Genomic DNA, 26,013 nt, shown 5'->3' with positions numbered 1-26,013 from the left:
TCTCCTGTGTAGATGCCTAGGGCACATTATTCACATTTAATACATAATACATTCTGTTCTGGTTATAGCAGCGTCATGATTCTGTGTACTGGTTTTCTTTGAGTTAATAGAAAGGGGAAGGAAAAGAGATTTGTTCAGAAGTAGCTGAGAAGTATTTCCTGTGTGAACTGTGTGTCTGATGCATATGTTACTGGTATGGCCAGGAATCTCACCTGGAAGAGTGAGATGACAAGTTTTAAAAAGTAGGATGGTATCCAGGTAGGGATTGTTAGTGAAATGAAGGATGAATGGAAAGATGCGGACAATCGAGTTCATGAATTAGTTGTTTCCTCAGTCAAAGCAAGACCTAAGGCTCCTCAGAATACCATTAATGGAAAAGATCTATTTCAAGAGGAGTTTAGTTTTAGCTGTGCTTGTTCCAATCGTATCTTTATTACCAAAAGTAGAATGTCAAAACAAAAGATAGAAATATGTCAGTTGCATCAATTTCTTCCAGGTAGATAGGTTTCCCAAGCAATAGAACCACATACTGTTTTTAAACCTTTAAGAATAAAATCTAACATTGACTGGTTGTATAGAGAAAAATGCTTACAGAAAAAAAAAATACAATTCATGTCTTATTTCTTGGAGGGGCCAGTAGTTCCTGAACAACTTAAGGTCATCAATCACAGCAGTGACTCAGTGAATGGATTACTAGGTGCCACCAAATGCCAAGATTTGCTGTCGCTTTCTAACATCCATTCTTGGCAAAGGATTGCTTGCTTTTATTATTATTAAATATTTATATTGTAGTAGTTCTTTGAGGCTGGCCAGGTCCTAGAAACAAGACTCTCATTGACTACAAATTCTGAATCATTCTCTGAGCAGAATGTATGTTTGCATTGTATTAAATGAGATTTCTGCAAGAGGATCAGCATATTATCGTATAAGTTACTTACAGATGGCATCTTAATGCATATTTACTGGGACCAGCTGAAGGATGCATGGTTGTTCTTCATTCCATCAGTTACTACTCTGTGGATACTTGATTTAGTCACCTTGATGATTACTTTGATTCTGCCTTGCCATGTTACAAGTGTAGATTCGCTTGTGCTGTGCATGTGGAAATCTTTTTGTAATAGTCTCTGATTTGGGGGCTCTTCCCTTGCATTCCTTGCCCTCATGTTTGTATAACCAGATTTCCTTACCCTGCCAGCATGCTATTTACTCAGTGAGATGGAAGCTAAGGACTGCTACTTCCATCCTCAGTTCAAACTCATCCTTCAAAAGCAGTGGGGAAGAATCACTCCCTCATAAAGTTTTGCCAATGTTAGAAGATGTGCATGAGTTTATTGGAATAATTCTTCACTTAAACAAAAAGATAGTGGGTATTACAATGTGGTAACTTGTGGTAAAATTTTTTAAAGGTATAAAGGAGGCCAAAAAACCTGCTACATCTCTCAATTGGAAAAGTGACTGCGAGATCAGTATGGTTGCCCACAATAACATAATAGAAATATGGTTAATATACTAAATCTAAATGAGACCTGATATATCTTTTATATGGAGTACTTTAGCAGGTTTTAGTTAGTAGTTAATTAAAAGGAAGAATATTTTTTCCAGTGACCTGTGCGCTTTGTTAGATATTACAGGGTAGGTCTGGGAAGTGCAACAAAGATTTTTTGAATAGTCATGATACTTTCAAACTTCTCTTTAAAAAGAAAAAGACAAAGAAATAGAGTCTTTGGGGAAAGGAGAAAAAAAAAAAAAAGAGAGAGAGGGGAAAAAAAGCCAGAAATAATAACCTTCACCCAGAAAACTTAAACGAAACTTGATCTAGACTTTGAAAAGACAGTAAAAATGGAGGGAGTTTGGGCTAGGGAAATACACAGATTGGGTTACTTTGGTTTGTTGAAATTTCTTTCCTTCAGAGCTTTAATAATGAAGAACTGAAACAGAGCCCCTTCCCCTCATTTTGTTTCTAGGGTGGGAGATTGCTTTGAAGCTGTTTGTGTCTATGTGTGGTACTTTGCCATTAAGCACTGTAAAAATAATCAGTAAACGTGTTGGAATGCTGGATTTGCCCTGTGCCTGCTGCTGTGGGATTTCTTTGTGCCCTGCTTCCCTTCCTGTTTGTCTTTTTGTATTCCTGCAAGAAGGGTGCAGGGGTAAGAGAAGCAGCAAGAAGTTCCAATGGTCTCGTGTCCTGCCTGTGCAGGAGTGTGTCTCAGACCACATGGAGGAATTCTGACCATCACAAACAAGAGTGTGCTGGTGCTTTTTCTGAAATACTGTTTCGTGGCTTAGCATACCTAGACATTGCTATTTTTCAGGCAGTTGGTTATTTATTTCTCTTTCATTTCAGAATTTGCTTTGACTTCTAATTCTTGTCCTTCTACCTAACCTCTTTCCATCTGTAGTAATTGTTTGAGCACTTAAGAAAATGAATCCATGAATCCTAGTTATTCACAGTGGTTGAACTACCTGGCTGTTTCTTGTTCATCCATTAAATGTTCCACATTTGGGTGGGATGTAACTGCCACCCTCTCTTAGCTCATTTCAGTTTCAATTTTGAGCCTTTGGAATTCTCATCAGGATTTCTCACATCAGTCTCTGTGACCTAATATGGGATTCCTGTGTTAGACACGATCTCAGTTGATGACAAAGATAAAGACTGTAGAACTCAGAATTACTGGCTGCTTAGAACTCATTCATTACTTGATTTTTTAAATGCAAACAAAGTAAAAAACTTATGTTTGGTACTTTTAAAACAGGCCAGTTTCCTGAGGCTGGAAATAATTATGAATTAAACCACATGGGAAAAGAATGTAAACCAAAAAATATGAATGGCTGGGCATTGTTTGGAGTAATTTTATAGTGTTTGCCCTGACAAATTCAGTTTTGTAAGAGAGAAACATTAATGGAAAAACAGATTTACCAAGAGTGTAAGGGAAAAGAGTGATAATATGTTTATAAAAAATGTAGAAGAGTGGAGTAAATACATGAAGTTTTTTTCTGTTTGGATGAGATAAAAAAGTACTTGATATCAGCAACAAAAACTCAAGCAGCAGATATATATACCCAGGTTTATGTGCCTATGATACCTTAGAAATGGTATGTCTGGACAGCATTCTTGCAAGAATTTCTAAAGAAGTAGCTGAGGACTTTTTGGACTGCTAGAGATTATTAATAAAACTTCAAACACTAGGGGTTCTTCATCTTCTTGGCAGAAATTTGGTGTGCAAGTATTTTAAAAGCAAAAAGGAATGACTCAAGCTTTCCAGCCCATTTTTGATTCTGAGTACAATAACATAATGGCCAAATGAAAAAAAAATGGTAATACATATGGTTCCAAAAATTGTGGAAACATTTCTTGTTATGTGGGCCTGTTCTTCAAGTGAATGTCTATGAAGGTGCCTGGTATGTGTGAGGTTGATTTATTTCTTGATATGTTTCTCTTAGGACTAGGTTTGCACATTTTGTGTTCTTTTAACCAACCAGACTACTTGTATAAAAACTGGGAAGCTTATGAAGAAAAGTCTCTATCCTTTTTTTCCCCTCCGTGTCTGTGAGGTGGTACATACTTTGTAGTTCTTCACAACAGTAGCATTAAACTAATTATATGGTTGTTTGTTTTTTGGGATGGACATGGTTACTAGGTGTTAAAGTTACAAGTTTCTATTAACTGTTCAAGTAAAAAAAAAAAATACAGTTGTTGCATTCACAGAATTTGCTTTAGTAAATTTACTTTAGTAGCAAAAAACAATTAAAGGATTGCCTATAAGCTCATAAATTACATGGGGCCCTGCTGTTGCTTTACCTTCTTGGGAGAGCGTGTAAAAAGCCACACTTCATGTTCTTCCTTCAGATAACTGTTCTAAAACTTAGAGACAAATTACTTCAGTTTTTGTCAGCTTCTGTCCTGGTAAACTTTTTAAGTTTCTAGTTACTGAATATCCTTCTACAAAGACTCTCTTGCTCTCTGGATAATTTACAGAAATTTGTGGATTGGGCTACATAAGCACAGATCATTCCCAAAACTTCAGTTAAAGAGGTTAGAAATACTGTGTTAATGCTATCAAAGGACTTAATCTCATTCTAGTTCTAATTTGCTACGCATTTTACTGCAAGACCTAGACATTCTGTGGGATCACGGGTTTTGATATGTACTTATGTTAAAACATTGGTGTTTATCATTGTATTTATGGTACTTAGTCATAATGAATGAAGTACCAACACACACTGTGGAAACAGGTGATTTATTGCTGCCTGTCCTGAACCAAAGCATTTGTGAGCTTATCACTAAGCTGATTGAAGAGTTTACTCTGCTGGAAATCCCAAAGGTGCGTATGTGATCACCAAGCATTTACTCCTTTGCACCTGCCTTGCAGAAGATCACTTCTTGCAGCCCAGTGCCGTTCCAGCTGTAAAGAGAAATCTGCTTCCCTTTTGTTAGCCTCGGAAATGTTTTAGAGAATCCTTACCTGATTGTTGACTGAGAATCAAGTGTATTCCAATAAGCAAACTTAACACTGTTTCTCAAGCCTGCCTCTGAAACAGTTGCTTACTCTGAAGAACACTTTTGCTGTGGTATCTAGACACAGTTGTCAGCTCCTCATTTGTATTTTTCTGTAGCTGGCTGTGAGGAAGTTTTCTAAATGGGCTGTATGGGAAGAAACAGCTTACTTTACTCAGTCTGCCCCTAAATTTGTCTTCTCCATTGCCATAATATGACCAGATACATCAAAGTGTTGCTGAGAATGCCATACATAAACTTTAAGAATGTATAGTAGGTCACCAAGGCAGGGAGGAGTTTGGTGGAAAAAATACGTAACAGATTTCTTACAAGCTGGGAAAGGACAGTAAAACAAAGACATCCTTTTAACAGCTGTGGTTTCAATCTACTAGGTAAGAAAACAATATTTCATTTATGCTGAGAGAAAGCAAGAAGCCTTATTACAGTGTGTGAGAAGTGCCTAGCAGAAGATAGGATGGTGATCTTCCAGGTAGTGAGATGCTGTGAACACATGATTTTTAGCTTCCTACAAAGATGATAGGCTAGAGGAACTAGAGGCAGTGAGGGAGCCCTGTTAAATAAAATCCAAAGGTGTATTTTACTGTATTTGTTCTGTTCCTGGGTTTGTGACTGGAAACGTGACTGTAAGTCTTGCTTCTTTATTTTACTGTTTAAAGTTCTTCTGGGACTAAAAGACGAGGTAATAGTGGATCAGGTTGATATACTTAAAATATGCTTACCCTTGAGGAAACAGGAAGTTGCTGCCAGCATCCTTGACAAATCTGCACTGGAAAAGTACTCTGAAGGACCCCAAAGGCTGGTAGGAGAGCTGGTGTTGTGTGGTGCCCATTGCAGTGTACAGAATATGAAGAAGGTCCCACGGTAGCTGGAAGGTTACTTACAGCTGTCTCTCACATGCCATGTTGGGGAATTATTTAGCAGTTGTTGCTCTAAGATGTTTTTGAGGTTATGGATGTTTGGATTTAATTCAGAGGCTCAGATGAGGCTTTCTCTACTTGCTTTTGAGAAAATCATGCAATTAAAGATTAACTTTTATGAGATACTTTGTACTCATATGTTACACAGAAGCCCATGTGATTCTTTCTCAGCAGAAATGGAAAGCAGGCAGAAATGCTTTTCCTGACACTAGCTGCAGCCCCAGTCCTGCTCTCAGCAACAAGAATCAGGACCACAAAGGGAGGGATAGAAAACTGACAGAACATGTAGGTGCTGTTTATTCCTTGTCTGCCATGCAATCTGTTCCAGCTCATTAAAGAAGGGTAAACCTAAAAGCCAACAAAAGAAATGTTTCTGATTTACATACTGAATGAATTTGGATACTTCTGTTTGTTTTCAGACCTTTTTATTCCTACTTAGACTTTTCTTCACCCAGCACTTTAAAAGGACTAATCTTGAGGACCTGAGAAATGTGAGCAGTGTGCTATACAGCTTCAAAACATTGAGTACCTTTCTTCTACTCCTTTTCATCCTCTTTTTTTTTAATACATAATTGAAGGCAGAAATCCCTGAAGGTGGGTGTGTCTTTTGACTGACTCAAGGATTCTGATCTGTACCAGATCAAAGTAGTATTTTATCATCATGGAACCCAGGCTTGTGTGATTGTGGAGATTTGATATTTTGATGAATTAACCAGGAGATGAGGATAGGAGTTGTCCTGCTGAAAAGTGAAAACTACTTCAGTGCTAGGCCTTGGAACTCTCCTTTGGCTTGTACACCAAACATCTTGGAAAAGCAGTTCAGCATAGAGTCTTTTAGAGAGCCACTAATAACCTTCTCCTGATGTAGACTGATGCTCAGAGAAGTTAGGCATGTTGGTAGATGAAGAAAGGTCTGATTAATTGGGCTGGTCACAGTTCTTTGAGACAAGCCTTATTCTTTTTTCTGACTCATCAGGGTTACATATAGCAGTTTGGATGTTGGTTCAATGGCCTTTTCAGACAAGCAGCTGCTCTTTGAAGTGAGGAAAAAAAAAAGAAATTACCGTAGCAGAATAACATTCACTAGAACAATGTATGGAGTAAACAGGAGAGGTTTTTGATCTGGGTGGCTCTGCAGCTGTTCTTACTGTTAACAGTTCTGGGTATTATTAATTATTTGCCCTAAAGAAGTTTGGTTTTTTGTTAGTTTCATAAGGGCATGTTTAGTCACTGCAAGGGTTCCTCAAGGTCAGGGTTACCTCTGTTATTTACAGCAAGGTTTGTGGAAGAAACATTTTTTTCCCAATATATAGCCTTCCTCTTAAGATTTCACTGTGGTATTTGCTAGATTAGTTGCCATCTATTTGAATTCATGACATCTGTCTCTACTACAGGTCAGTGAAGACTTTTTTTGACTACTTCAGAAAGAAGAGTGAGAAGAATTCAGAGCCTCATGACTGTAAACAGCATTTTGTAAAACTACTGTTAAAACACATTCCCAAATTGTGAGGTCACCTCTACATATCATCTAATGCAATTTATTTACTGACCAGTGTTTTTTTTCCTCTCAATTTCAGTCCAGCCCAGCAGAAAAAAAACCCAAAACCAAAAACAAACCAAGCCTAAAGCCCTTGACATATCCAGAGTCATCTTTTTCTTTGATTAGGAGGACGGAAATTGTTATTCCTTCACAGGCTGTCCACATCTTCCAAAGATAAGGTTGAAGGGTAGCCTTTGTTATCCTTACACTGCAAAGTTACCAAAGAAACTTTAAAGGGAAGGTGGTGTGAGCTATTCTTGTTGAAGATTTGCTATCCGGTAGCCGAGAGATTTTTCCAAGTGGGATTTATTCCCCTAAGATTTGGTCTCTGCCAGCTTTTGTGCAATAGGTCTGCTCCTGCAGCAGAAAACATTGAACTTCCATAGTGGGAAAATAAAATTGGCTGAACCAAGGTTTCCCAATGTCTTATTTCAAATTGTTTAGGGAAGAAGAAAAATACACCAGTGTGAAACAGACCTTTTTGCAGTGTCATTCTCCAGCTGCTGAGGAGAGGAAGTTTAGGTATTCCCAAGTTGGGGATGCTGTTACACCTTGATCCCATCTGTACATCTGGCTTCTATAACATATTGACATAAAGTAATCTAGTGATTAACTGCATATTACATGAAAATAGTGCTTCCTTTTGTCAGAGTTTTACCGTGTTTAGGATAATTTTTGTTGATGTTCTGATGATATGGAAAATAGTGACAAATAAATCACCACAGATCTTTTTCATAGCATTCTGTATGCTTTCACAGCTACCTAAACACTTGAGTTTCTCTGAAATGAAGTGTTCCATCACCTGGCAGTGTTCATTTCAATGAAATGAAATACATTTTTAAGAAGGAAGATTTGGTGAATAAAACCTTAGTGTAACTGATTTTTCTCATCTGGTATTCAAAATTCCTAAGCAGTGGATTTTGACACCCAGATCTGCTAAACTGTAGTATCCGCTACAGAAGGATACTACACCTAATTTCAGCTATGATGCTTCAGTAATTTTTAGCTGATATTTTTGCCCCACATTTGTAGTCTTTGGTGGTGAACTTTTGTTTTCAGATGTGCCAATTACTACCAGTCTGAGCAGAGGATTCCTGGATTCTAGTTGAGCTGAATTATTTATTCTCAATTCTGTACCACTGCTTTGTCTCCCCTGGACCTACACTGCTAGATTCATTACACTACAAATAGAAAAACAGTGTTCCCAGTCCAAAGAAAGCATTGCCCATTTGTAGATGTAACAGATGAGGGTTGGTGATGAAGACTTGAGGGTTACAGCAACAAAATAATGACATTTCAATTTATCTTCTTGCATTCCTTCATTTGGCAAAAAAAAAAAAAAAAGTGATAGGTGAGTGGTTTATTTCCCATCAAACTTCTAATTAAACTCACTTTTTATGGCTGTTGTGCTAACAGTGAGTTTTGAAAGGTGTTTAAACAGAGTCAATACTTCATTTTTTCAAATGTTGAGGATTACATATTCTAATATAGAGAGCATTATTATTTCTGACTTTGGGAAAATAGATTTTAATTAGATGTTCTTTAGACAGCTCTTTCAGAAAGTGGATCAGATAGGAATCCCAATTGAGGGAGTTTTTCTTGACTACTAAGTGAGTCCTAACACAGTCCAAAAAACTGTCAGTCCTCCATTTCATCATCCTTTTTTCTTATGGGTAAAACCAGAATGATGATACTTATTACTGAGGATGGGAACTAGAAATTTCGGGTCTATGGAAACTAGGATAGATTGAAGTCCAATAATACACAGTCAGGAAATACATTTATTATCAGAAAGTTACTTCATCCTAACAGGTTTCTATATTCAAAGTTTAATAAATTATCAAAAACTCAAGGAACAGTCATGGTTTTTTTCTGGTTTTTTTTTTTTTTTTTCTGTTTTTTTTTTTCCTGTTTTTTTTATTGCTTTGGTAAACATCTGTCTTCTGTGAAAAGAAAATTTCTATATTTCTTGCTTCTTGTTTAGTCTAACCATTGGTATTTCAGCCAATTGTTTTCTACTTCCACCTTTCTTTAAAAACACGAACCATCAAATGGGTTGTTTTCTTTACTCCTTATCTGTGTTTATTTGAACACAATTCTGCTTTTTCTCTCTGCCACTAGTCTCAAATGTAATCTGTAACAAACAAAGAATTTTTTTTAAAAAGGGGAAAGTTTGTATAAACCAAAGGATATCAAGGATATTACTCAGTTCTTGGAGTAATATGCACATGAAGTCACGAAAAATGTGCCATGGACTGATCTTGGATCTTTTTTTGCATCATTTGAATCTGGTTTTACAAACTCAGTATTTAGCTAATTTTTTTACTTATTTAAACAAACAAAAACTTTCTAACTTGACAAATTCTGATACTTTTGTCCACAATGATCCCAACACTTTTTAAAGAGTTGATAAAAGGTGATTAATTGAGAAGCTCCAGATAGTATTGTTAAATTCAGTGACCTAGAAGAGACAGTACAGTGCTATCGGCCTTTCTGATGCAGAGATCACTTTTAGCTGTGTTTCTTGAGACATTTATGCATTTATTGCTGTTAAGACTAATCTGAAATTCTTTCTTCTGCCTAGTGGTCTAATTCTAAGATTTGAATGTTTGGTTTTTGTGGAGGTTTTATGGGGTTTTTTGTTTGTTTGTTTGTTGTTTTGTTTATTTGTTTGGGTTTTTTGTTTGGTTTTGTTTTGGGGCTTTTTTTTGTTTGGTTTTGTTGTTTTTTGTTTAGTTTGTTGTTTTTTTTTTAAAGACCAGCTTAGAAAGGAAGTAGGTTCCTCCTGCTGTTTTGTGGATGGAAACCTCTTCAGCTTGTTTTTACAAAGACAACATGTCACAAAAAGTGAATGGCATTGCCAGTGTTAGTGCGTTTCAGCCATCAGTGCTACTCTGTCCAGTGGGCAGTTCCCAAAGGGTAGGCGCTGACTTCGTGTCATGACTTCATTCATACTTTTAAAACTGTGTTTTCTCAGGCCAGTTTACTGTAATGTAATCTTCTTCAGCTGGTGTTTTTGAGTAGTCCAAATAAATAAAGTATGTGTTGATTATCTTCGCTGTTAAGAAATTAGTTTCATGAGAAGCCACGGTTTTGGTGGAGAAGCAGAACAGGACATTTTTTTAACATGCATCATATCTTTTTAGAAAGAGGGGTTTGAACCTTCTCTCCTCCTAGTTGGTCATACAATATCCTTGAGGGATTTGCTTACATACTGAAGCAACGTTTGAAAATATTTACATCTCCTTAGCTGGCTGTAGTGCCATAGATGCACTTCCTGTCTCTGTCAGTGTAAGCATTTTCCTCCTCTTTCTGTCTCCTCATTGTTTAGTTTTTCTTCAGCTGGAACTAGAATAATAGCAAATATCACATGATCAGGCCACATGATTCTTTGAACCATAGTTTGGAACTTTGGAACAGAACTGCACCCAGAGTTCCTTAAACATCTGTCTCAGTCTGTCCTGCCCCGTGCTTCGCTGCTGAACGCAGAGCTCCATCTGCTTACCAAGAGGAGGGTGAATTGTGTCATCTTGTTCCCCTGGTGTCTTGCACTCAAGGAGATTCTGCCTGGCAGAACGATGTGATGATCATGACTCTACTTAGAAAGTCAGATGTGCAAGTACGTTTTTTCAGTCCCTTGCTGTTACTTGTGTGTGGGAATCAAGTGTTACGTAGGTGAAGGCTGCTCTTGTTCTTAGTGACCTCTGTTGTTAATGACTTCTCTTCCTTTGACTCAACAGCAGCAACTGGAGGTTAGTAGAAGAGCTGCCTTGCCAGACGTACTGAAGGTGGCCTCCCATGCCTTTAAGTGAATTGATAGCATTTGCTGTGAGGCTGACAGTCTGTAATGAAGGGGAGAGTTGGTGGGACAGTTATCTCATCTGTCTCTTTTATTACAAGTTCTTTCCCATTGGGAAGGGAGGGCTGATATATGGTTTTATTTCAGGGATTTTCCCCTTCAGGTGGGATTTATTGCTTTACAAACTTATGAAATACTATGAAAAAAGCATATTGAGGACTGGAAGCTGTTTATTTATTAGGCTATAAGTGAGTTATAAACCAAATACCGTTAAAAAATCTGGTGCCTTTTGATTTTAATTAAATGTACACCCTATCAACTTTGGTTGTGTCTTCATGAGTGTCTTATTTGGAGCCGTCCTGCAATTTTGAAGCAAATCCCATAGTTGTTTCTGTATGCTGATTGAAATGTAGTCCTGGGCTTGGTTGGGGGAAGCTAAATCAACAGCTTTATTCTAGGAGGCTAAAAAATGCCTTTTAATATATGTGATGGATACATCTGGCCCAAAAGTCTTATCTAAAATAAAATACTCTGGTGTAGATATGGGGTCTCAGCATTAACTGCTTTGATTTTTTTTATTATTATTATTATTTTTGCTCCTCCAAATTGCTTGCTCATATTATTTCATTATTTCTTCATAAAATCCACACTATGTGCCTTTCATGGCATGTTCTCATCACATCTCCTTTTCATTCTTCTGGTATCCTGTCATACACTTTGTACAGCTGCTGTATAGTATATAAGACTCAAGAGAAGGAAACCCCAAGGCAAGGTTCATCACAGAGAGCATGTTGCCAAAGAACTCCTTTTCCTTGTTTCAGAAATGTATGAGTACATATGTTTTGTGTGAAGAGGAACATCAAGAGTTACTCAAGTAACATCTCAAGCAGATGAAGTTTTTCGATTTTTACAATCTAAAATTTAAATTCCCTGTAGAAGGCAAAGTAGATTTTGTAATATTCAGTTATATGAGCTGAGTTGAAGACATTTTTTTCACTAGTCCGAGCACTGAATTTGTGCTACTAACTTTTTTTTTTTATTTTATTTTAAATGGATTTAGATTCCAACTCTATGAGGATGACATGCTGACCCTGATCAAGACATGATGAAGGATTTAACCATGGTGACACTTTCATGTTTGAAATTAAAAGAAGACACACATCTGACAAATGCAAGCAGAAGGAAAAATCTTGTTACTCTTTCTAAATCCTCTGAAAGCAGCTGGATTTTTAACTTATCCAAATTGTGAAATTTTCTTAAGATTGATGTCCACAAAACAGTGTGGAGAAGCACAGACAATCTTAACAATTCAGGATGTGTGCTAAGTCTCATAAACATCAAAACAAAAAAGCAAAAATGCATTTTCTTTTTAGTTGGATAAGCCAGTTACTTTCTTTAACTTCATCCTCATGCAGATAGTTGTTTAAAAACTGCAGATGTTTACAGTTACTGAATATGAATTGTCTCTCTCATTTATTCTGGATAAATTTATTATCTTACTGAGTTCTTCCTGTATAAAATCTGAACAAAATTTAAGAGTCCACAGTGTCATCCACTTATATCCTTTCTGCTGTCTCCACTGGCTTTTTCACTACCTCAGCCCAATTGATGCTCTCAGTGTAACCTGGAGCTTAAGAATCAGGTTTTTCTGATATAGATGTATTTGGACCTGGAAGATGTAAAGGAGATTTTCACTTTCGTGCCATAACAGTGATGACAGCCCTGGCAGGCTTACCACAACAGCTTTCTGTGTGATCCTTGGATTCCAGGCACAGTAATGGAGCCAGAGAGATGAAGCTATTTACTAGTGAAGTACTAAGAAAATAATGTTGTTTGGTTTGGTACATAGTTCTTGATCCATCTGTAGTAAGCAGCATTCAGGATTATAAAAAAAAGACTCCCAATTTTAGCTCTAGTAATGCTGTGCACCATGTTTTGGTAATTTGTCAGGCAGTCTTTGCAGAATGTACTTTCTTTAATCATCCCATCTGGAAATAAGACACATAATCAAAGAAGTAGCAACATATGCAGCAGTGTAATAGGTACAGTTACCAGATACGAAGGAGATGCTTATTCATACACTTCAGTTCTGCATACACTTTTGTTGGAGAACTGTGTACCTGCTAATAACACTACAGTTTTACAAAGCTGGGTTTGTTTGAAAAATGTGTAGTTCTATATGGGATGCTACATGCAGGATCTTTTGCAGTCTGGTTTGTGGAAGGGCAGTCTCTGCAAGATTTGTGAAAAAACCCACAAAGTGAATTCATATATCTAAAATGATGTTTGCTTGGATAGCTTCATGAGGTAGCAGAATGGGAGGCAGCAAGTAATGATGTATCCAGCATTACTAAAAATGTTTTGCTTTGAGTTAACACTTAATGTAGGCTTATCGGTAAGAGCATGCTGGCAATGACAGTGTACAGTGTGTAATCTGAAGAAATCAAACAAATAAAACATGCCCCTAGATGGACTGGAAATGAAGAGCACCCATTTCTAGTTTTCTGTAGTGTTCTGGCTCCATATGTGGCTAGAAGGAGGGAGATAAGCAAATATTGGATGGTATGAGATGGCAGCTACAATTGGTATACGAGAATTGTTCTGCCTCTGGCACTCTGGATCATGAACTTCATCACATCCAGGAAATGTTAACAGCTCGGGCCCTCAGGCTTCAGCAGCTCTGAGTATCTGTGTGTTCTGTAATTGACAGTTCCACCATCAGTGCCCAGCTCTGATTGGCATTCTGTGCAACCCAAAGGCATGGGGGTTTCAGCCTACTGTTCTTTTGCAGAAACACCATGATGGGCATCTGAGTGACATTTTAATTTGATAATGAAAGCACCATTAAATCAGAAAAGAGAAAAATGCCTCTGTTTGCGGCGCAAGATATTTTGTGTGACCACTGAGGTCATTTGAGAAAAGCCTACTGTTGAAATAGTTATACAAGTTTGCCAGCAATGACTCACTCCCGTGGTGGCTGCAGATAAATTCCAGTTGCTTTCTACTTGTTTTTGAAGATGGGGTTTCTGTAGGTTGCTTAAACAATAAAAATGCAGCAACACTTGAGTTCACTTGATAAAGGTTATGATTTCCCACATTTCTTCATATCTGAAATGCTGCAACAAGCTGTGGTTTGTACACCCTGCTCTCCCTTTTGACTGTGCCCGAAGGGGATATATTTTAGCACCATCAAAACCTGTTTTGTCAGCAACAGGCTGTTCTTCCTGTGCCTACGTCTATAGAGAGTCAGAAAACAAATCATTTGGTGCAAGCCCTTAGGATTCAAACTTCTAAATGGTCATGTCTTAGATTCTTTGTCATTCTCTCTCATTTAGAAATATGTGTTATAATGCCACCTATAGAAATCAATCTTGTGGGCTTGGATTGGGCTAGGCAATGTTATACCTGTATCTATCCCTCCATATCTTTAGAATATATTTAGAGAAATCTAAACTTTGCTGTAAATAATTGACAGTGTAAATAGACCTGCTATCCTATAGATGAGGAATTGTGATGGTAAAATATTAGTTGTTTTGACCAAAGCTAGCAGAGTTGGAATTTGTTAAGCTTTTTCTGGTGCTTTTTATTTGCAATGGTCTGAAGAAATTAAATACTTGCAATAATTCTTTTATTTTCTCCAGCTGACTTCATTTTCCAGCTGTTGAAGGTTTAGATTTTTATTAAGCAGAACTAAATGCTATTCTTTTAAGAGCTCTGCAGCTAATTGTAAAATTAACTGTTCCATCTCTTCATCATCAGTTCTTCATCTTTAGTTGCAGCTGTCTAGTGATCACCTTGAAAGTCACCCCAGGCACCAGTACAAGAAGAATAGTTACTACCAGTTCAGCATGGCAGTTACTGTCATTCAGATAGATAATTTTGGCAGCCAGGGTTTTTTTTGCACCGCTGATCACAAGCCCTCTAGTACCTGGTACCTCTAGTACCTAGCTCAGGCATCCAGTGACTTGAAACTCTGAATACACACTCATTACCTTTAGCAGTAGTTTTCTAGTACACCTGTTATTGGTAATGTACATGTTGATGACTCCTGAAAAAGAAAGCATGGTTGTGATAATGAACTCTTCATACCTGTTTTTGTGGATATTTCTGCTGGTCTGTATTATCACCTTCATTTGTCTCATAGTGTTAATCTGTAGGGGAAAAACCCTTTCATTACTTGTGTACTACTAACAAAATGGTGTAGCAAATACAGTGTTTCTTAGGGAAGAGTGACTAGAAAGCTGCCCAGTGGGAAAGGACCTTGGAGATATTGGTCAACACCTGGCTGAATATGGGCCAGCAGTGTTCCCAGGTGGCCTTCCCAGAAGGCCAACAGCATCCTGGCTTATATCAGGAATGGTGTGGCCAGTAGGAGAAGTGGAGTGATCATGCCCGAGTACTTGGCACTGGTGAGGCTGCATCTGGAGTGTTGAGTTCAGTTCTGGGCCCTTTCACTATAAGGAAGACATTGAGCTGCTGGAGTGAGTTCATGGAAGAGCAACCAAGGTGATGAAGGGTTTGGAGAACGAGCCCTGTGAGGAGAGACTGAGGGGACTGGGATCATTTAGTCTGGAGGAGACTGAGAGGAGACCTTATTGCTTTCTGTGACAACTTGAAAGGAGGTTCTTGGGAGGTGGGTGTTGGCCTCTTTTTTCTAAATAAATAACCATAGAACTAGAGGAAATTGGCTGAAATTGCTTCAGGGTAAGTTTAGGCTAGATGTGAGGAAGAATTTCTTTACAGAGAGTAGTTAGGCAATGGAACAGCCTGCCCAGAGAGGTGGTGGAGTCACTGTTCCTGGAATTATTTAAAACCCATGTAAATGAGGCACTTCAGGACATGCTCTAGTGAAATTGTGATTTGATTTTTTTTTTTTTTTTTTTTTGTTGAGGGGTTGACTGTTCGTGACTTGGTGATCCTAGAGGTCTTTTCCAACCATGACAGTTCTGTGAATCTGTGATATTATCAATTGACTCTTTGCAGTAGTTAACACCTGTTAATGTCACTTTCAAAACATAAGTGAGTTAACCTTTATAATGTTTTCTTGAAATAAATGACTAAAGATTTTGCAGGAGGTGAGTAGGGACAGAAATAAAATAGTGTTTTCCAGGTCACTGAGTAGATCTATGGTTAAAGTATGTACTGGACTTATGTATCTTTTTTTGTGTTGCTAATCTTGTTTCTGTACAAAAACTAAATGAAAAAAAAAAAAAGCAGTATTCTGAATTTGGCCCTGAAATCACTAGGCAAGCTGAATTAAGACACATGTCAGCAGAAAGCAGCAATATCATCTGTTCCAAATGCTGAAACCAAGCATCCCTTGATGACAGCCTGTCAGAACTGCTCAGCAGTTTATTTCGAATGCTTGAAAGGTATCTCTTCTGAGTATTACTTTAAATAATACTTTTCTATAATTTTAACTTTGCTTATACTTTAGAAAAATAATCAAAGCAAAGCGTACTTCTTGTTTTCTTCTTTCTGAAAGGTTGAAGTCTAAAATGGTACCTTGATAATTTTCTTCCATGCTTTGTGTTCCTAGGTATTAAAATCTTGCAGCAGAAGTAGTACTTTAGTGTATTTTAGTAGTATTTCAGATATCTTCAACCCTATACTTTGTTGTTCTCCTGTGATGCTACATTACAACAAGTAAATAACTGTCCATGTTTCCTATTATTCCTCATGGCTATTTTTTATAAAGCTATAAGGAAAAAAATAACCTGGATAATTTCAAAAGTCAATTCATAGCCAAGAAAGTCATGACCCTCTAATTATTTTTTTCTCAGGCCACCAGAATTGGCATCAAAGTATGCAAATTTCTCTGAGGGAGTGTGCAAGCCTGGTTATGCATCAGCGCTCATGACTGTCATCTTTCCAAAGTAAGTAATTACTTGACTGGTTGTTTTGTTCCCTCTTCCCCTGATGACTTTTCATTCTTCAAGGTGAATGATCTGCAAAGGGTGTCTTGAAAAGTGTCATTAGTCTGTCACTTGGTTGGTTGAAGGGAAGACGAGTGTTTAAATTCCAGGCTATTTGAGCAGTCAGTGGCAATGTCTTAACTGATTTAGTCTTACCAGGAGTCTGCTCAAAGAGTAAAGAGGTTTATTAACAGAAATTATATTTTCAGTGCATGATAGAGATGTGGTGAAACTCACTGCTGGGACCATATGATGCAATCCTTGGGAAGGTTAAGTCACGAAGTGTGGAGTAGTACAGTGGGGTCATTTTTTTCTTTTTGAAAGTTGCAAGACTGTTTGATAGCTCTCGGAAATGGGGAATGTAATTTTAACAGATCAGACAAAACATTGAAGTTTGGCTTAGGGCTTTCTTGAATGCACCATGTGGCTTTTGTTTTCAAGGAGTTTGTAGAGTTGCTGGAAGGCAGTTCAGAAGATAGCTTGGCAAGACTCAGTATACAGTTGAGGCTCAAGGATCTCAGTTTGGTTCATTGAATGGAAAATGTTACTGAATAGTTACATGACCTTTGTACAAGCTTGTAATTCATGTGGAAAAGATGCTGTAGTGCAGTGATATCTTTGGCAGAAGAGGTTGTGGACTTTTTAATGCAACTGGTACTTTTCTAAAAGATACACTTTATTTCTTTTGAGGAGAGAATTTCTTTGACTTGCTTGTACAGATGTTAGGTTTGGTCACCATGGCCTTCGGGCCATACTTGAAACTGGTAACATCTTTCTTTGTTTTATTGCAAACATGGTATCCGCAACCTTTAAAAGTAAAAAACTGACATTGTCTTGTAACCAGCAGATACTACAGTAAGGACTTAAAAACAAAATACTAAGTATTGAGACTATGTTCTTCAACACCAGTGTAAAACAAACAATTGTCAGTATTGTATTTTGTGTGAATTTTGGAACTTAAAATATAAATAAATATTAGAACTGAAAATATATTATAATTCTCCTCCTTTAGGAACTTCCTGAGTTTTTTGCATTTGTTTACACATACGAAATGTAAATAGTGGAGAAAAAGAATATAAGATAATGTAACTGTAGGAAGATGACTCAAGCTAAAGCCTTCCTTTCTTTATACAGCTTAAACCTAACTGCCCTTTCCAATGTATGGCTGTTGTAACATTGATTCTTGAGATCAGTTGTATACACTGAAGAAAGGAGATTGTTTAGTATGGTTATTAAGGCAGAAAAATACCGATAGTGTTCCCTTAGCTTGGTTTGTTTCATGACACAGGACATGATGTTTTCTTTCAGTAAATTCATCATGGATTACAGGCAAGTTGGCTTGACTTAAAGATACCAGTTGATGAAGAATCTGATAATGATGTGCTACATTATTCCTATGGATAATTTCATTGCTGCAAAAAAATTAATATAATTTTACTTTTAAATTTATTTAAGACTTTGGCTTCAAGAAGGAGGGTTTTTTACTAGTAATTACTTACAGATTGCTGTTCAGTCACCTTCTCCCAGTAGGTAACTGCACTGAATTAATACCATGCAAAGTGGTAGTAACTTGTCTCTTCTCTAACTAGGAGGTTGCTGTATTGTTCATGCAATGAAAAATCGTATCTTAGTTCCAAAGACAATCTCACTGGTGATTTCTATTTAGCTTCAGTCAAACCTTAAATATTACTAAGGCTGACATTTTTTTTCCAGGATTTTTAAAAAATATTTTATTAATTGAATTCAGTGTCAAACACTTCATGATTTCACCTAGGTTTGGTGTAAGGATGGCTGACCAATAGTTCTGCAGAGAATTCCATGCTACACTTCAGTCTTTCTCTTTTGAAACGTGTCTCATAGTCACAGAACTATGCAAAGTTAGTATTACCAGACCAGGTATCATAATGTAATATATTTAGAACTCTTAAAGCCAAATGAGCTTACCTGCTGATTTAAGAATTTAAGCTGCATGATCTGTTTTATTCTAGGTTTTGTTTTCAGTTACTCACATTACGAGGAAAACATCATCTCTGCGGCTGACATTTTTCAGCCTTGGTCTTCACCATAAAATGTGTGTTTTTGTTGAGTTTTTTTATTATTTGGGTAAAGTTGGTTTGGCTGTTTTCAAGCATGAATAAAATGAGTAAATGTTTTCCCATTCTAAAGGTTCCTGGCTTTTTAGTGCAATTCTAAATGTAAATAGGCAAAATATGATGGAAATAGTCGAGATAGAATAAATATTTTTTCAGAGGATGTAGCTCTTCTTGGTGAGTTCTTCTTCAGTGGTAAAAATGTGACTTCAAACATTACTAAGTGTAAGTGAGCAGTAGATGGATTAAAGAGCCAAGGCCCTAAGAAACCTCAAAATGTGGTTGCTGGTAAGGAAAGACTAAACAGGTTTATTTCTTAATGAGGTCCTAGTTAGATCAGCTTTAATTCTAGCAATGCCTTCATTAATAATCCTAGCTAGAAAAACATCCTAGGTTAAGTGTGCAGGTAATACTCTTACTGGAGAATTCTAAATAAAGGACTGGTTACTTTTAGAGAACAATCTGGGCTGCCTGATTTAAATGGCCACAGTCCAACAAAATGTAAGTTAATATATCCAATATGAAATAAGACATCTGGGAGGAACAAATGCAGATTATACCTTCAAGATAGAAAAACTCTGTCTTGGAAGTGACACAGAGAAAGCTTCATGTAATCTCAACAAAATATCCTAGCTGAAATGCTCTTTCAGGTTCATACATTTAAATATAAGTTTAGAAATTTTATGTGTAGCACTGATTTTAAATTAAAAACCCAACCCCCATCTCACAATCGAAGACTTCTAGAGTATTCTGTCCAGTTTTGATGGTGGAATCCAAGAAGAGAGGGGAATTAGGAGACTGATGGAAAGCTACAAAAGTGGACAAAGACTTGCTTAAACAGAAAAGTAAACAAGGCTCCTAGAAATAAGTCATCTTTCTGAAACAGGGGTTGTATCCAAGTGAGGACAATAGGAAAGAGCAAGTTTGGCAAGTCAAATATAAACCATAATAACATAAAAATTTTGAGGAACAACTTTATACAGCCCCCCCAAAATAATAAAGCTTTTTGTCTAACTGTCAAAAGCAGAAAACCTGATCCTTATGGGCAGATAGATGATCATAATATTACACTGGAAATAAAGGGAGGTAAAGCCGTAGCAGAGAAGTTATTTGCATTGCTCCTCACTGCAGAACAGTTCCTGTGTAGAGCCTTCCTTTCTGGGGGGACAAGCTGGGGGAAGCTGACAGAAGGTTGAAGTTATGGAGCAAATTGGCACAATGAATTGCTAGGGAAAGTTTTCACACTCTGAAGAACTTGGTGGTGGAATTGCTGAGTTACACATGGTTGTATATGATTATATTGCTTAAATTGACTTAGAGTGGAAAAATAAAAAGCAGTAAATGTGGCAGGCTTTTCAAGAGGGGTCACAGAGCATTTGGAAAACTGGAAACTAATAGTGAGTCCAGTTTCTGTATGAGGCACCTCAGTAGAAACTGTAGAAAAGAATAAAGACCATTGTCCATAAGGATTCAGCAAAAGTCAAGGAAATCTCTTAATTACTGGAACCTAGTTGGATGAAGATTGTATCTTTAGATATATTCCCTGTTTCTTAGGCTTTTTACCAAAGCAGTGGCCAATGGACATAGACATGAATCAAGTATGGGACTACATGGACATTTTATCTAAACCATTGTGCCCATGCCTGTTCTTCTGTTTTGTTTGGTTGGGGATTTTTTTTACTGTGCTTTAAAGGCTTACTGGCATAGCTCCAGAAAAACATGCTGTAGTCTGAATCGTGACTGTGGCTGCCCAGTAAGAGAGATGGGTGCATCCCCTCAAAGCTGCACCTCAGCATAGGGGCTGGGTAGCTGTGCTGCATCTGCTGCTCGTTGTAGCTGAAGCAGTCACCAGATTTTTCACTTTCCAGGATAATACAATTCTGTCTCTTGCAAATCTGCCAATAGCAGAGAATGACTCAAAATGCCTGAAGTAAGGATACTGGTTTTGGAATGGGACAAAGAAAATGACAAGCTTCTTTGGTAAAATGGCATCAGTACGTCTTTGTTCAGTGAATCAGACTATTTTTAGTGGGTCTGAGGTCACCTACAAATCTGGAGCTAATGCTCTGACCTTTTTGTAGAGGCACTAACTGGTGTTTGCAGTGGTAACATTGCAGTCTCCTGCCTGTCTGGCCTTACTGTGGAAACGATGCTGCCAGCGTACAGTCCTCTTTGTATGCTCTGTTCTTTATCAAATGAAAAAGGAGGCCGCTTCCCCAGCTTGTGGCTGACATGCCAGCCCAGGACAGTTCAGCTACTGACATTTTTCCAACCGCAAACTCTTGTAATCTGGCAGCTAATACTAGAAATTAGAGGCAGTAAATAAAGATTGGATGTCTGCAGACTCCTGAATCTGTGTTTGGTAGGAGAACACAGGGAGGGCATAGTTAAAGAAGGGTAAAGAGTATCTGAAAAGACTTCAGCATAAAAGGGGAAGGAAAAGTTCAACAAAAGTACAACAACTGTAGGTATTGTGACCAAAATAGTGAATTTAACATTTGTGATGTTAACACAACATCACCTGGGCAACCTGCTCTAGGTGAACCTGCTGCAGCGCCAGAGGGGGTAGGGAGTGCAGGGGACTAGATGATCTCCAGAGGTCCCTTCCAACCTCTACCATTCTGTGACTTGTGTTTTTCTGATCTTAAATTTCCTCATGATATTGTAGGTCATAGTCTCTTGAGCGTTCTTCCACTTTCACCGGCCAGTTGTGTGTTGCTAGGATAGCTCCCGAATGCCCTTCTGTAGTGTGTACAGAGTAGACTCCTGTCTCCTTGATACCAGAACTTGACACCATTTTCTTAGCTATTGCTGTCTTGCAGGTATAGTTTATACACGTTTTATACTTGAAAAAAAACAGCATTCTTATGTGCTAAAAAAAAAAAAGAAAAAGCTTACATGCATTCTTACATGGAAATGGAAGATAGGGTCTTCAGGTGAAACTGGAGCTTTAGCAAAGGCTTTAATGGGGATTAAAATAGTTTCAGTATGTGGTCCCCTTTTCCCAAATACTTCAACCATTCGTTTCTGTATCAACTTCTAGAAAGCTGTGCCTCTTACACTAAGCCCACAAGAGCATCTTTCCATTGTGCATTTCCCTGCTTACTTAGATATTCATAGGAAAAAAAAAAAGAATTTTTAACCCTCTGCTTAGAACTGACTTGATTCATGTTTGGCTGTCTCGGTGCCTTGTGAATTACTGCAGTACCCAGCATGAGCTTGTACTGAAGAGACAGGGCCCAAGCTCAGTGCTCAGGGACTGTCAGTGCAGGTGATGGCTGCTTGCTTTTTGATTAACTATTTAAGGAGAACAGAGGAAGCCTGAGGATGGCAGCTTCACATGGCTGGTGAGAGCTCACTGAAGAAAGAGTTTGGATAATTAATTTGCCACTGAGGATTGCTATGGAAATTTGAAACTATTCCGTGACTGTAAATCTGATCTGTCTGCTGAGTATTTTGTGATCTCTTTGGGTGCAGTGGGTAGTATGTCTTAAAAAAATAAAATAGGTAGAATTATATATATATTGAATTAGGTATTGATAGTAGGGGATTTTATGTCTTCTAAATATATGTATAATGTACATCTCATGTTGAAATACACTAAAACGGTTTGCTTTATTAATTTGAATTTTGAAAGCAGCTTGCATCCAATATAAAAATGGAAACTTCTAGAGGTTCCCACTGATGTCTAGGAGCTTGTGTCCCAGATGTTGCTGTGAAAAAGCCTTTCTGCTTTCCTTCAGAATTAGATTACTCTGGTTCTAGGAGTGAAGAGTACGCAACCCCCTGCCCCTTCTTTTAAGTCTCTTGCTATGTTCTTGTTCATTCAGTAGTATGTGCTGGTGGAGGAGGTTGTTTTCACAGCACAAAGTTACAGTTGGTGTCCCAGTAACTGCTGTAATCACAGCTATGTAAGGAAACTTGTACATGCCAGTGCCTAAAAGGGTGTTTTGAGGTGCCTGAGCAGTGACCTGGAGTCTGTCATGACTCCCCTCGGATCCTGTATTTTACTTATTCTACCTCTTCCCACAGCAAAGACAAGTGAAATATAGGTTGTTGCATTATTGAGGTTTGAATTTGCAGGGACAAGTTGATTCTGGTGTATTTTCTCCTAGGCAGTGCTGAAAGTCATTTGCTTCCCTTGGTTCCTTGGTTGACTCTGGCTAATGGAGTTCAAGACTCAGAAGAGGGGAATGGAGGGATGGAAAAGGAATTGACAATGCCGGGGTCAGTTAAGCAGTCAATGCTTCCCCTTTCTCCAAGCTCTTCAGTGCCAGGCTTGTGCCAGGGGCATGCCTCTGCTCATGTTTATCTCCTGTCATCTCCTTACTGTGTGTTCTGTAAAACCCAGGCTAAACAAACATGTGAGCCAAAGCATGTGTGCTCCTCAAATCACTTCTGGTGTCTGGGCAGCACCTCACCACTCAGAGCTTGGTGGCTTTACCAGTACTGAATCTGCTGGTGCTGTCAGCTGCTGACCCACTGCCACTGCTGGCAAAGGGAGCATTTTGAACTGCTCTACCATTCTTTCCCTAAGATTTTTATAAGGCAATGCCTTTTTTTCCCCTTACGTTTTTGTTCTGGAGTGAACGCTTTTTTCACTTTTTCAATTCTGCGATGAGTCTGTTGGGTATTATATATAGTTTGAAGGCATTTACAAATAGTAAGGTAGATTTTGAGTGACAGAACTGGGTCAGAGTATACAACAGGTACAAATCCTGTATTTGTTTTATTGTGACATGCTCATTTGAGAGACTTAAATCTCTCATACATCTGCCTAAAGGTGAAAAGTATGTTACCTCACAAAATATTTTGTCAAGCTTGTTCCACTGAGCCAAGCTGAATATACAGTCTGTTAGGAGACATTTACTTTTAATGCTCAAACAAGAGCTGTTGTCTGAGCTGTTGTTGCTATTTATAACTGGGGCAATTGGATTGTCCTTCACAACACCCTGGCTGCTCCAGTCCCTTCCACCTGCCTTGTCTGCAGGAGGAAGCTGGGATAAAAAGGCAGCATTTGATAACTCACAGACAGAGTGTTGCAGACCTCTGGTACCAAAGCAGTGGTAACCAAAGCTCCATTTAAAATGTGGCTGAATAGCTAATTTCTCTGCAACATATTCCCTGCATTGATTTTTTTTCTCTGATAATTCTTAAATTCATAGCACTAGTTAACCAGCTGGAGCTCATTCTTAAAAACAAAATTCAATGGCAATAGCTCATTAGTTCACTTCTGTCAGCCTCTGAAGATGTGCATGCTGTTGCAGTCAGGTTGAAGTAGATGTGGCATAATACTAGAGTAAATTTAAATAAATAAATAAATAAATTAAAAGCTTAGGTTCTGCATCAGCATCCTCTTTTCTACATAGCACTTAGCTTAAGGTGTTGATGCTGCCCCTTGTGCTGCTCCATTACCTGAGCTAGTATAACTGCCCACAGGCAGTGTAATAAACCAGTTAAGTAAAATAATCCTAATGTCTGAATCTGAGTTTTCTCTTCCCCATCCATCTACTCTTTTTGTACAAGATTATTTTTAATCCGTATCACTTCAGTGATCCAGTTTATGGAATTACTGAATCATTGTACCAGCCCTGGTGAGGGTGCAGCTTGGGAAGGAAGAACTAAGGTGCTAAGACTACAAAAACTCCGTAAACCAGCCTGGGCACTAGGACAGAGGTATGGGGAACCTTCACTTCATGCAGGTTGTTTTCTATAGCTCATGTTGACTTATTAATCTTTAAAAAAAAATGTGCAAAGTCGTGCAGGTCCCATGTGCTGATCGTAAGAGTAGATGCTGCATCAGAACCATTTTTGGAGCCAAAATCTTTCATGTTTGACTTCCCTAAAGAGTTTAAAAAAAAAAAAAAAAAAAAGCATGTGAATCCATGTGATATGCAGGCCTTGTGCCTGAAAAAATTTTGCTTCAGATTCCTTTTCATGACTTCTGATTTAAAGTGAGGCTGTTAGGGAATGTTGTAATATGGGCATGTGTACCTCACTGAGCATATTCCTTTCTGGTGGGTGGTTGGGGTTTTTTTTGTTTTGTTTTCCTTTTGTTTTCCAGAATACTGTCCTTATTTCTAAATCGTGAACTTAAAAATAAAAAGGGGGTGGGGGCAGCTTTGAAAACATACAAATAAATAACTGTATATTTGTGAACATGATGATTGTAATAAAAACAGTAAACTTAATCCATGTCACCAAATAAGCATATTTTATTGTGCATATGTGTTGGGGCTCTGTTGCTGTCGCCCGTCTGCTCTAAAGCTATACCAGTAAGAATGTTCAACTTTGAAGAAAAGTCTTGCAGCAAAGATTGTTTGAGGATCTAAATGCATCTGAGTGAATGAAAATATCAGGAAACACACAATTAAATTCATTAAATGTATCAGTAATCATGGAAGTTAAACAATGTATGTCATACCACTGTGATTCTGATATGCAAGTCTTACCACCTTTTCTTTTCCTTAAATTCCCTTGAGAAGGTAGTTTGAAGTATCTCTCTTTTTATTAAAACTCTTTTCAACTCTGATGTTTTGTCATTATTGATCCAACCCATGGTCTCCGTAGAGCCCTGAGAAGTTCTCTGGTATCTCTGAGGCTTTGCCAGCAGTGATTTCCTCTTGCTATAGAAAAAGATGCATCTTTCCTCAGAGTTTTCTGAATTGTTTGCATAATTGTTCCTTCTGAACACCCTGCTGGTGGTTTCTATCAAATTTCCTATCTTTGGGTAGCTTTCAAGTCTATTTCTTCTCCTCTTCTGCCTTCCCCTCCTCCTCACTTACTGCCATGGTTTGCTCTATTAATTGAAACATTTCAGGAGTGTGCGTGCATAAGCTGTCACCAAGCCAATGGGAACTGGCCAAGAATACGGATGAAAAACAAGTCTGATAATTTATGCAAGATTATTAAGCCAAATGACAAACAGTCTGGGGAACCCTTCAACTCTACATTTGGTAACTGAAGGTAAAAACTAGAAAGATTAAAAATTCTCATTGTAGCAGCATGGAAAGTCACTTGAGAATGTTGTTCAGATGGTAACTGTATAAGCTCTGAACCCACAGCAGTGTGAACGCTCTAAGTTCCTTTGGCAATTATTCTCTTGGTACCTTTTTACTATAATTCCGAGGTAACTATGGAGCAAAATAAAGCCTGCTAATTAATTTCTAAATACTATAGAAGTAATGCTGTAGCTGTTGTAATAGTGTCAGGGATCACAGTAGCTTGGTGAAGTTC

At 37.9% G+C, this 26,013-nt stretch overlaps 1 protein-coding gene across 31 annotated transcripts in view; it reads left to right on the top strand.

The window, feature by feature from the left end:
- Positions 1-26,013, top strand: part of ST3GAL3 (ST3 beta-galactoside alpha-2,3-sialyltransferase 3) — a 190,386-nt gene that overhangs the window by 63,384 nt on the left and 100,989 nt on the right. For 22 of the 31 annotated variants that reach the window (XM_071750348.1, XM_071750374.1, XM_071750355.1 and 19 more), the window contains one exon: positions 16,556-16,648. The exons of the other annotated variants lie outside the window; for them this stretch is intronic. In XM_071750348.1, coding sequence (XP_071606449.1) covers positions 16,556-16,648 — 93 coding nt within the window. The remainder of the gene's footprint in view (positions 1-16,555; positions 16,649-26,013) is intronic. 31 annotated transcript variants of the gene reach the window in all.

This window comes from Heliangelus exortis, chromosome 8 (assembly GCF_036169615.1).
Source record: "Heliangelus exortis chromosome 8, bHelExo1.hap1, whole genome shotgun sequence".
Taxonomy (NCBI): domain Eukaryota; kingdom Metazoa; phylum Chordata; class Aves; order Apodiformes; family Trochilidae; genus Heliangelus; species Heliangelus exortis.
Note: the sequence above shows the minus strand (reverse complement) of the source record. Positions and strands in the feature narration are given on the sequence as shown.